Source organism: Lissotriton vulgaris, chromosome 5 (assembly GCF_964263255.1).
Source record: "Lissotriton vulgaris chromosome 5, aLisVul1.2, whole genome shotgun sequence".
NCBI lineage: Eukaryota > Metazoa > Chordata > Amphibia > Caudata > Salamandridae > Lissotriton > Lissotriton vulgaris.
The window spans coordinates 1,639,674,903-1,639,687,929 of record NC_141693.1 but is presented as its reverse complement, the minus strand read 5'-3'; the positions used below and the strand labels follow the sequence as shown (position 1 = coordinate 1,639,687,929).

Below are 13,027 nucleotides of genomic sequence, written 5' to 3'. Positions count from 1 at the left end.
CCAATAGCAGAGAGGCTGAAAAGAATAGGCTTACAATTGGGAATTTAGGAGCAAGTCATGGGGGAAATTAAAGAGGCCACAAAAGATCTAAAAAAAGTCCATACCTGCTCTTTTGAAATCTGTCCCAGTCCCAAATAATGCAGATAATGATACAACTAAAACTGTGAATCTACCCAAAACAAAAGTTGTAAAATCAGTTCCCCTCAAACCAGTAGTAACTCACATAACTACAAAGCAGAAAGAAAAGGAGGGCTTGGCAACTGCGAAATCGAATCCTCCCCGGGGCGCTCCAAAAGTAAAAGAGCTCACAAGGGAGATTCTTTCGAAAAAGCTCACTGTGAAGTTGCCGCCGGAAGCGGTCCCATTTGTGGTGGTATTAACTGGAGTACCATATTTGGAGGAGGGGACCAATGAAGCCGAATACCAATTAAGGAACAAAGTAATATACTGGCTAAAACAGAACCGTCCTCTCCCTCCAAACTTAAATGGGAAAATCTTGTATGTCAGATGCCTTCCCTGGATAGGACATAGGAAAAAAGATATAAAGGGAGACATAATAATAATACATTTCAAAGACAAAAGGGCAGTTGGTCACATTATTAATTGGATCCCGCAAAATGTTAGCAACACAATAAACACATGTGACCTTACATATTTCTACCCTAGAATTCCAACGGCCCCAGTATCCAATGTCCAATCATTGTTTCAGTCCACTGTAAATTACACAGAACCTCCATTTCGAAAGCAGAATGATTGGTTAGGACATCCACCTCTAGATCTGGAAGGTTACCCTAGGCCTTTAGCACATAAAGCTCGACCATTGCTTCAGCCTATTGGAAATTACAGAGACCTGCCGATCCAAAGACAGACTGATTGGTTAAGGCAACCGCCCCTGAATCTGGAAGAATATCCTAGGTATCCATTCTATCAACATCCCAAGTACCCAACCCCACTTTACAATCGTTACGCTGCATTGTCAGGCATGGAGGGAATCGACTGACTTGATCAAGGGATGACAGTTGGAAATAGTTCTGAAAATAGTTCTGTTAGTCCACAAAAGGTTCCCCCCATGATCACTGATCAACAATTTCCAAATGACATTCAGTGCCTTAAGCAAGCCTGTCTGAAAGACATAGCGATTGTCCCTGCCACTACGATCACAGGTCAAAATCACCTTTTCCTAGCTTCCAAATCCAAACAGAATTGCCACTCTAGAACTGACAATATATCAAAACCAGTTATTTGGGGACATAAAGGGTTAGAGACTAAACATCGTATTTCTGTTTTATTTTGGAATGTGGCAGGGCAGCAGGCAAAAGTGACCAACGATAAATGGATAGATTTTATCCCAAATTTTGACATTCTAGCACTTCAGGAGACGTGGGCATGTGAAGTGATACATATGGAGGGATATAAGACCTATTTCTCGCCTGCCAAACCTTCCATCTCGGGCAGAGCGAAAGGAGGCCTAACAACCTACATCTCAAACCTCCTTAATACGACTAAAGTTGTATCCATTAAATTAGACACAAATTTCCAGATCCTCTGGATATGCCTTAAAAACAAGGAAAACTTTCTCGTAGTCAATTTTTACAACAATCTCACAGTTCTTGATGCAGTAAATGTGGGAACACTGATTCGATCCACTCTATTAACTTGTATAAGAAAGACCGAGAAGAACGTGACAATCATTTGGGGGGGGGGGGATTTCAACCTGGGTCCATGTATTTCTGAGGGTAAAGGTATTTGTGGTATAACAGATGAAGCTAGTAATTCAATTACACACTTTAGGCATTGTACCTTAGGTAACCTCCTTAATTAAATGCTGTTTGACCTAGATTTAGTAATAGCAAACAACGCCAACAAGGAGGATTCGCTATTTGCTCCAACATTTCATGGGAGGGGACATCATTCAGTTATAGACTATATTCTGGTCTCTAACGGTGCTATGTCGGCAGAAGCAGTGTTCACTCTTCATAAAATCCCATTGAGTGATCACACTCCAATTAGCATCTCGATGCCATTGTCCCAAAACTCAAGGAGCGGATATAGCTCAATTTTAACGCAAAACAACTTGGCCTTAAGTAGAATAAATGGCTATGCTTTGAAGTGGGGAAAAATAGACCCTGCAGAAATAACAAAGCAAGTGGTAGTGAGGGCTCTCCCACATTTCATAAAATGTCTTAGTATGGATGTATCTGACCAAGAAATCATTATTAATTTCGAGGCAATTCTTAAAATAATAAAAGAGGCGCTCTGGATTGAAATTAAACAAAAACCGAGGCAGAAAAAAGGGTGGTTCAATCATGCATGTACGGTGGCTTACTCCAATCTAAAAAGTGCCCTTAGAAAGTCGGCTAGGATTCCCCAAGAGATAAAAACACTGCGGAAGATATATAATCTAGCACTCAAATCGAGGAAGAGGGAACTAAAAAACCAACTCTGGGACCAACTGCACAAAAGCTGCAGTCTTAGGAACTCAGCTGCTTTCTGGCAAGTGGTCAAATCCCCTTTTTCTAAATGACAACACTAAGCTTCCGAATATTGAGATAGCAATAGAAGAGAAAGACTGGGTTCAACACTTTACTAAGATCTTTTCATACAGCTCGGACTCCCAAAATTTAGGGGATCCCAGACTCAATGATCTACCCAGCTCTTACCCTATCAACCTGCAGTTTACAACGCTAGAAGTTGCACAGGCTTTGAAAGCTAGTAAAAATGGGAAGGCGCCTGGTCCTGATGGCGTCCCAATCGATCTGTTGAAAGCCCAAATGGATTTATGGACCCCCCTTCTCACAAGAGTCCTGAATGCAACTTGTAATGCTGGTTTATTGGAATCCTGGTCACGTTCCGTACTAGTTCCAATATTTAAAAAAGGGGACAGGGGGTCTGTTTCCTGCTACCGCCCAATCTCGCTTTTAGACTCCCTTGGCAAAGTGGCAGGTCGAGTCATTTTAGAACTGCTACAAGATTGGGCGGAGGAAGGAAGAATCATGTCAGACCTACAATATGGGTTTCGTCAAGGTCTAGGGACTATTGAGCAGGCCCTAAATCTCTCCCTCCTAATTGATAAATATGTTTCCATTAAAGGTGGAGATCTGTACATGGTCTATGTGGATTTATCATCTGCGTTTGATTGTGTCTCCCATTCTAAACTATGGTCCCTGTTGATCGATATGGGGGCACCATCAAACGAGGTGAAGTTCCTGAGAAAACTCTATTCCAATGCCACAGCCAAAGTCCGCTATGGAATGGGAGGTGAGCTGACGGAGGACTTTCCTATAGAAAGAGGGGTGAGGCAGGGATGTGTCTTGGCTCCCTTCCTTTTCACTTTGTATACCAACGGGCTGGAAAGTGAGATGTTGAAGGATTCCCAAGACCTCCCAATGGTGGAAAATCGCCCAATTCCCGCATTACTCTATGCGGACGATACAGTAATACGAGCCCGCACGCCCATTGAACTGCAAAAGAATTTGGATAGGTACTCAAGGTTTATGGCGGGTCTGGATTTGAAAATAAATATCAGTAAAACCTTCGTTATGAGGGTGGGTTCGAGTCGTAAAAGCAAAATGAGGGGGATCTACCTCAACAAGGAAAAAATAGCGACCACTGATAAATATTCATATCTAGGCATTACAATAGACCATAAACTTTCATGGGGAGCCACTGTGGACACACGCAAATTGCTTTTCTTAAGAACCACAGCAGCCCTAACTAATTTTGCCAGAAAGCTGGGAAAGAGAGTGCCCTTGGAAATGATAAATATTTACAAAGCCAAATGTCTTTCCGTGGCTCTGTATGGGGCGGGTCTTTGGCGTTTCGTCACAATTGATAGTATTCAGCGGGTAAAAACCTCCTTTCTAAGATATCTACTAGGAGTACCTGGCAGCTCGGGTACTCCTGCCTGTCACATTGAGCTAGGTCTCTCATATATTATGGACCTAGCAAAAATCGAACCACTGTTACTGTGGCATAGGATTTGGACCTCAGAAAAGGCACTCTTTACCCAGCTCATTCTCTCTGATTGCTTGAAAATGGATGACGCAAATAACTCAAGGTGGCTGCGATATGTAGCGAGATTTTTTCATGATTTGGGCTGGGACCAATATTACTCTAATCCCTCCCTAATTCGTGAGGTACCGAGAAAGGTTTTAAAAAAGAAATGTTTGGCTCATTTAGAGGCTTTGAGATTAACAAGTGAGATTACGAAACCCTCTGTCGCTCATGCCTTGCTTATACAAACGGAACCTTTAATACAACCATACCTCACTTATAACACCACGAGTTACGAACGACATCTGTTGGTAAGGTTCAGAATGAACTCCTTCTATAGATTGGTCACATTGCCTACTAGAAACAACTGGGCAAAAGCACTTCCTCCTTGTCTCTGTGATGGTCTTTTGTTACAATCCACTCCCCATATTTTATTTTTTTGTACATTTTATCACAACCTTAGAAAAAAATGGCTTATACCCATACTAAGGAGTACTGGTCTTAAACAACATCATCCAGCATTGCTTTTTTTACAATTGTTACAGGGTGAGCTGTTGGTTTTCCTAGTGGTGAACTTCCTTAAAAGTGTTGTTCGCCATCGTTTGACCCTTGAGTGCTCACTACAAAATATTGAAACCTGAATTTTAATGATATAATAAGCAATGCTTAGACATTGTAAAAATGCAACTTGTAGGTTGCCAATTGAATAACATTTTAGCTTGTAAATATTGTATTTTTTAATTGTATTATAAACGGCTATATGATTGTATCTATTTATGAATATATGTATGTTTTGTAATGTATGATTTGCAACCAAAATCGAAATAAAGCAATATTGAATTGAATTGAATTGAATTGAATCTGCTTCTAAGATACTACGGTCATCCTAAACTTCCTGGACCTTCTGTTGAAAGAAGGTAGCGATACTTGTCACAAAGTTCTGGTTGGGACTAAAGACAGTATCACGGGGACTCTTTGTCAGATGAGTGACTGTTTTAAATAATTCTCTGGCAATGTTGGAGGCTACTTGAATTCTATTTGTAAAATAGGCTGATTTAGCCTGGACTATTGCTGACTTACATTCATGCAGGGCTTTGGTGTATTCTAGTTTGTTATTGTTACTGTAGTCTGAACGCCACAACCGCTCCAGTCGCCGGCACTTCAGTTTTACTAGTTTCACCTCTGCAGAATACTACTGCGCAGTGGCGGACGTCTTCTGTTTTTTTTTTATTTCCACTGGAGCCAACTCATTGACTGCATGACTGATCCAGTTATGGAATTTAATCGCTCCATTTTCAGTGTTACCGAGCTCAAATACAGGGGGATCCTTAGCAAGTATGTCAGTTAAAAGAGTAGGTTCGAGCTTCTTCCAGGGGCGTGTTCTTTCAGGGAGTGTAAGACCTCTTCGACAATTTACTAGGTTGTTTAATTGCAAATTAAAAAAAATAGCATTATGGCCAGACCAAGGGATAGGTTGAATCGAAATAACTTTAATGTGATCATTGTTTGAGAAAATGCCTTCAAGGGTATGTCCTGCAGTGTGAGTGGGATTCGAGATTAATTGATTTATGCCAAAATTAAGAAAATTATCAATTAATGTAGTCGAGTTAGAGTCGTTATTTGCTTCTAGATAGAAGTTAAAATCACCCAAAATAGTGTAGGTGGTAGAGTCAGAGGTAGTTTCTAGGTAGGTATGTAATGCTCTAATAAACGGGGCTCTTAGACCGGGTGGGCAATACACAAGCAGGACCGAGAATATCAGGCAATTATTGTCCTTAATTTTAAAGCTCATGGCTTCGGCTTCTAGGTCCTGTTGGGGAAGTGTGAATACTTTTAAGTAGGATTTGTAGATCTTCCCAATTCCACCACCCACAGCTCCTAATCTATTTACATATTCTACAGAATAGCCTTCTGGAACTGCAACATTCCAGTCCGGGCCTGAGGCATCAGATGCCCACGTTTCTGTTAGAATCATTAGGTCAGCAGCGTGGTCAGTAATCAGAGCTTCAATTTCATATTCATGTTTAACCATTGATCTAGTGCTCAGTAAAGTACATTTCAAGATTCTTTTCCCACTAGCCGGGCGCTCTGAGCCAAACTTATGGTTGTTATTGGTCCGCTGATGATTATTTGACGTAAGGCATTTACACGTGGCCAGGTGCGGGTTAAGCAGTTTGTGTGATAAAAAGGGAGGATTAATAAGCATCTGAAAGCCACAGGAGATGCAGCTAAAGGTAGAGGAGAGGTCTATGGGGTTTGCTCTTTGCAGAAGTTTACAGGAATAGTGGTCCATCCTGAGCAACTCTGCGTTCAAGTAGTGGTTTTTTTTTAAAATGGCCATAATTTCCGTCGCTAAGCGCGGGTCCGGTGGGGACGGACAGAGACGGGCTTGCCTTTGGCGCGCCTTCGGCGCACCCTTTGCCCCGTCAGCTGCGCTCTCTAGATGAGGTCGCCATTTTATACCCCCAAGGTCGTGAGGAGCCGAGCACTAGACCGCTCGCCTGCTCCTTGCCCAAGATGGCGGCGTCTGAGGCAGTACCCCGGCAGCACCTTAATCGGCTGCAGTATGACTGACAACAGAGCAACAAGCTCAAGAAGGGCACACAGCGCTCAGACACTCGAGCACAAAATAGTGGTACAAAAAATAGAACAGTGACTACAATAAAATCAGGCGCAGTGAATTTTAAAAGAAATTATATTTCTAACTGCACAAAACACTCTCTTGTCCCGGCTTCCGCCTCAGGACGCATACGCCCTAGCAATCAGAAGCACGCGAGTGAAGTGAAGATTTTATACCCCCAAGGGCGTGAGGTGCCGAGCACTGGACCGCTCGCCTGCTCCCCGCCCAAGATGGCGGCGTCTGAGGCAGTACCCCGGCAGCACCTTAATGGGCTGCAGTATGACTGACAGCAGAGCAACAAGCTCAAGAAGGGCACACAGTGCTCAGACACTCGAGCACAAAATAGTGGTACAAAAAATAGAACAGTGACTACAATAAAGTCAGGCGCGGTGAGTTTTAAAAGAAATTATATTTCTAACTGCACAAAACACTCTCTTGTCCCGGCTTCCGCCTCAGGATGCATACACTCCAGCAATCAGAAGCGCGCGAGTGAAGTAAAGATTTTATACCCCCAAGAGCGTGAGGGGCCAAGCACTAGACCGCTCGCCTGCTCCTCGAACAAGATGGCGGCGTCTGAGGCAGTACCCCGGCAGCACCTTAATCGGCTGCAGTATGACTGACAACAGAGCAACAAGCTCAAGAAGGGCACACAGCGCTCAGACACTCGAGCACAAAATAGTGGTACAAAAAATTGAACAGTGACTACAATAAAATCAGGCATATTTCTAACTGCACAAAACACTCTCTTGTCCCAGCTTCCACCTCAGGACGCATACGCTCTAGCAAATGATGTTTGCCCAGTTTCACGCCAGAACGCCAAAGGCTCCCTTTACTGGTTCCAACTGGAGTATGCAAACCGGCCACAAAATGTGCCCTTCAAAGCAGTCTAGTGGTGCTGGCAAGTGCCCCCCACCTGGCATTTAGTCCTCTCTGGGACCTATTTTCTTACCTTCACTCAGTACCATATACTAGGAACTGATAGGCGTAAACCAGAAGCCAATCTGGGGGGTACCTACGTACTCAGCATGGTCCAATTTAAGTAGGAAACACAGAGACTGGGGTCTTCATTAGCAGGCTCCCAGTCAGACTAGTCAGAAAACATAACAACACCAGCAAAAAGTTGTGGTAACTATGAAACCAAATCCTACTTTCCAACACTAGGCATGTGATCTTAACAACACTCATATCCGTCACTGATCCACCCTCCATAATCAATACATTTAAACACGTTGCATACCATCTAGGGTTACACCTTTAGATTACACTTTTATATCAAACAAATTAATAGAATCTTTGAAAAGAGTGACCTTCCCTGGGAGCCACCATGTAACAGGGTTGGTGCCGATGCAAGTCCATGATCTGGATGATGAGTCACTATGGTATAGGGATGTCCATTGAAGTATTTTTTTTCCAACAAATAACTAAACATTAAATCACAGATAGGAGGGACAGCAAATCAGGGAAGCAGAAAGCCATCCCATCACAAAGGATAATGCATAATGGAGGACCTTCAAAGACAAGCTAAAAAGTAGCAATAATGCATCCAGTAAACAATAAATAAGTTACAAACTAGCTCTGTGCATATGCCGGTTTACCTATGTTATTTAGGGAGTAGGAGGGAGATTTCTTTATTAAATGAGTAGGTTTCTGTAGACTTTTGTCACTTAATTGTTTTATTTCCACATCCTTGTTAAAAGATTCATGGTTACAAAAATCAAATTAATTGAAAAGGCAAGTCCTCTGCGAAGCACTACCTTCACCAAAACAAACAAATGAAGAAAAATGTAGATAGGGAGGCAGGTCAAGCAGATGCACCAGGGCATGCGAGATGTTTTTAATTAAGAATCACCTCTCATTTGCACTATCTCGCTCGCCAAATCTACTGCTAAGGTATAAATGATCACTGCCAAAATGGAAGGTAAGACTGTCACTGGTAAATATTTAAAACATACTCACCAACTGGAAGTAAGAGACACTAGTGACACTGAATCTGAGCAATATAATGTATCCTAAACTCAATGTAACATTTTTCTCAGGCTCAGACCCAAAGGTCATGTTTGTAGGTGCATGGTATTTCTATCCTGTGAACCTATACAAATGCGGAGGAGTGTTGTACAAGGTCACAGACAACCATAAAGTATACAAGTAATAGGGGACGTAGGTAAGTTGTGTGCGGTTAATGCATTGTGACATAGTGTTCTTTCAAGAGGTGAATCTTTAACTCTTTCCTACAGTAGCGGTACTGATGATTGTTGCTTCAGATCCTGGGTACATAGACGAGAAACACAAGTTGCTGTGATTTCAATTTTTTTAACACTTCTTAATGTGCAGTTTGAAGGAGACCTGGCTGCAAGTGTGCTAAGAACCACCAGAGAAGGGGAGCTTGTCTGTAAGATAAGTGAAATTGCTGGTCACCACGACTTTTTAAACATTGAAACGTTGGGAGCTCCATTGAAAAAATGGAGTGCTCTGGGCTTCTAAAAGCCAGTAGAAGCCAGGAGCTGCAACATTCCAATGTTGTGTTTCACAGCTGAACAAAGGTCTCATGGAGCCAAGGGGATTTCAATACCCTCGGGCTCCGTAAGTCCTTTGTTTTATTTTTAGAACGTTCTGTCCTCTAGCTGCAAAATGTTCTAATAGTTTGTTGGCCCTCCATAGCTGGGCTATACTGGCATTAAAGTCCCTCTCCCTTGATAAAGGCCCTTGCCTTTGGCTCGGCCCTTTAACGCCAGAGCAGGACCAGAATTAGAAGTGATGGAGAGCTTACCATACCCAGTAATTATTTGGGAGTGTCAGCACCATCATCCAGGTTATTCCTTGTTATTGGGAGGAACTCAGAAGAGGGGCTATTTATTTTGCATGCTAAACTATAAACATAATAGCGTGTTGGATTTTGTCTGTTGTGATAAATACTGCATGCCCATCTGCATACCCACCTGGAGCACTCATATTGAGGCTGAGCAGAAATTACAGCTCAGGGACTGAGATGTTGCAGGGTTTTCAGGGTGTTAGGGAGATGGTTGCCTTAAAGGAACAGTAGCTCATTCCCAGGGCAGTAATTCTTTACAAGAAAATATGAATATTAATTCTGTATTGCTATTTTAATTAGAGAAAGATAGTTCGACTGAAATCCCAGCATGTATAACAAATGTGAGCATGGCATTTTATGAGAAACTATCAAAAAGTCAGCATGCGTTTATTATTTGGTCTTACCTAAATAAAGTATTTAAATCTACAATTACCTTTCTGGTGTCTGCAGAGCTTTCATTAATGTACATTCGCCATGACGAGTCCCATGCTCCAGTTTCTCTTTCACTGAATAACTTCATCAATAAGCCAGTTTTAGAAACTAGATTTTCACAAGCCGCTCTCAAATTTGGCTTTAAACACTCCATTTTAAGGATTCGAATGACATGGCAAATTAAGGCCCGCACTTCTTTATTCGGAATGAGAGATTCTAGCTGTGCGCTCAGCTGCATTTCAAACAAAGAACCGTCCCTTTCCTCGCTTGTTTCTGTTACATTCATATCTGGCCTAAGTTTGCGACCTGTTCTGTTCGCCATATTTAAACTTGATGGAATGCTATCGTCTGCAACTCCAAATGGTCTTGTATTTTCTATAACTTTAGTATTTGCAAGAAACTGTTCATTGTTACCCTGCAGCAATTTATTTAATATCATCTTGTTCCACTCTGTCTCAGAAAAACTTTGGTTTTGCATGTCCGCACTGGATTCATTAAGATTGGCACTGATGTTTGTGACCAGAATAATAGACTGAATAAGAGTGACACCGGCTTCTCCGGGTCTAAGAACGTGTTCTCCAGGTCTTTGAACTTGTTCCCCAGGTCTTTGAACGTGTTCCCCAGGACTCTGAACTTGTTCCCCCGGTCTCTGAACTTGTTCCCCAGGTCTTTGAACTTGTTCCATAGGTCTCTGAACTTGTTCCCCATGTCTCTGAATTTGTTCCCCAGGTCTCTGAACTTGTTCTCCAGGTTCCTGAACTTGTTCCCGAGGTCTCTGAATTTGTTCCCCAGGTTTCTGAACTTGTTCCCCATGTTTCTGAACTTGTTCCCCAGGTTTCTGAACTTGTTTGTGAGGTCTCTGAATTTGTTCCACAGGTCTCTGAACTTGTTCCCCAGGTGTCTGAATTTGTTCCTCCGGTCTCTGAATTTGTTCCCCAGGTCTCTGAACTTGTTCCCCAGGTCTCTGAATTTGTTCCCCAGGTCTCTGAACGTGTTCCTCTGGTCTCTGAACTAGTTCCCCAGGTGGCATTGCAGGGTTTGGTTTACAACTGGTTTGTGGTGAAAACTGTAGGGGCAGCGTCCTTCCCTGCGACAGGACCGCTCTAGGGGCAATGGTGCTAGGGTTGGTGCTGTTGCCGCTCAGTCTGGGCACCACAGAAGGGTGTGAAGAATTCATGCCAGGAGTGCTTGCTGGTATTGTGAAAAGGAGTACTGTACTACTGCTCACTAAAGTTAAATAAGAAAATACTTCTCCGTTATCCTCAGTGCTATTATTGTCTACATTGTGAAAAGGAGATTCATCATTGTTATTCAGTATCAATGTAACAAGTGCAATAGGAACATTTCTTCGCCTCCTTTTCAATGTAGCTTTGTTTTTCCCTTTTTCTGATGGACTTTGCAAATTTTGAATTTGGCACTGCTTTCCGACACATTCGGCTACTGTTCCTTGCCAGGCATTCCAGTTGCCTTTTTCAAAGATGTTCCCTTCAAAGGGTGAGATTATTGCTTTGGACCTTGTGTTTATTACAATTTTCATTCTTTCGCCACCCTGGAGTCCAGCCGGGAGGGAATTTTGTACTTTTTCTAGATATTCTGTTGTTGTTTGTGGGGTTGACGAAGTTTCATGCAATAGACTTCTGCTGTTCTGTTCTGTTGCAATAGAGGGTGTCTTTTGAATATTCGAAGACAGTAAACTCCACAAAAAAGACAGTTTCTTCAGATCATTTTTGTCAGCCCAGCGCAGGTTAAAAGTCTTTGACAAGACTAAAGGCCCACCAGCTTGGTGTTTCCCAGATGATTCACTGGATCTGGGCAGTCCATTTTTTTCCAAGTTCCTTGCAGTAAACATGTCCGGGTTCTCGAAATCCATCATACTTTTTGGAAACGAATCATTTACTCCCCCAAGAACGTTTACTTCCTCATTGAAATTAACCTGGACTACTGGATGATAATCATTGGAAGAAAGCTCCATTAAATTTTCTCCACTGTTCATTAGTGATGGCTGTTCAGGCTCTAACTGTAATATGACCGTAGAATTCATTCTCTTGGATTGCAAAGTTTTCAAGAATTCGTCGTCTGTCATAGGCGATGTTTTGGCAGCTTCTGCTCCAGAAAGGAAAAAAAAACGAAAGTCTTTAAGACAATCGCATTAGAAACAATGAAGACCAGCAAACTAGTAAGCAAGAAATGTAATATTACTTCAGTGACTGAAATTTTAGTTAACTTCTGCACGGTGCGCCATATTACCAGCTAAAGTCAGTTACACTTTCATTTAAGAATGTGGTGATGCTTTACCACAATTTACAGAACATCAACAATATACCTCTATCTGTCAACATAATCATTATTTGGACAAGCTCACGGACAAAGCCAGGTGGGGCTGACTTGTTATTTTTGTTGTATGCAGAATTGTCATTTAGTCGTACAATATATTTGAACTGTATTGTAGACATTTATGCCACGTAGGGAAAATAAATAAATACATGTGGAGTATATGCATACATTTATAAATGCAAAGGAGAAATCAAAACCCGTATTATTATCACAGTACAGCTACACTGACTTCAGAAAGCACTGCTTAAAGCCCTTAGTTCAATTGTAGAATCAATTTTCAAAAGAAATCAAATGAGGACGCATATATAGCTTAGCTATTGTATAACAACACGCTCTGGTTACATTTAACTAACTTTGTTTACAATTAATGCACATGAAAAATAGCATGACATACAGATTAAATGCAATTCGCAGCATGGGACGGTATAGTAGTTTAGGCAGTACAATCAATAAATGATTAATAGTAACCCCCTACACCAGTGGTTCCCAAACTTTTTTGACCTGTGGCTCCCTTGACCTAATTGGCAGTTGACTGTGGCTCCCCACCATTTTCTTACCGGTGGGCGGGTGGGATGGCTACTGATGACGGCGCACCGGGGTGCCGCGGCCCACAATTTGGGAACTAGTGATCTATCCTGTTCCTAGTAGGACCCAAGCAAGAACAATTAAGAATATTACATTTTTTTAATTAAATAAATAGTGCTCAATGGGACACTATTTGGAAAGACCTAAATGGAGCAAGGCTCTTGCTTAGGGATTTTCATATTTTCTAAAGGAAAAAGGTAAAGGTGCTTGAAATTACTGCTTGGTTAAGCTACATGGCAGAGCATCAGATTTTT

The 13,027-nt window shown here is 42.0% G+C and overlaps 1 protein-coding gene across 1 annotated transcript in view; it reads right to left on the bottom strand.

Moving 5' to 3' along the window:
- Positions 1-13,027, bottom strand: part of LOC147716885 (uncharacterized) — a 2,312,058-nt gene that overhangs the window by 617,400 nt on the left and 1,681,631 nt on the right. Inside the window, exon 9 of the mRNA XM_086919819.1 lies at positions 9,856-11,957. Within this exon, the coding sequence (XP_086775945.1) occupies positions 9,856-11,957 (2,102 nt within the window). The remainder of the gene's footprint in view (positions 1-9,855; positions 11,958-13,027) is intronic.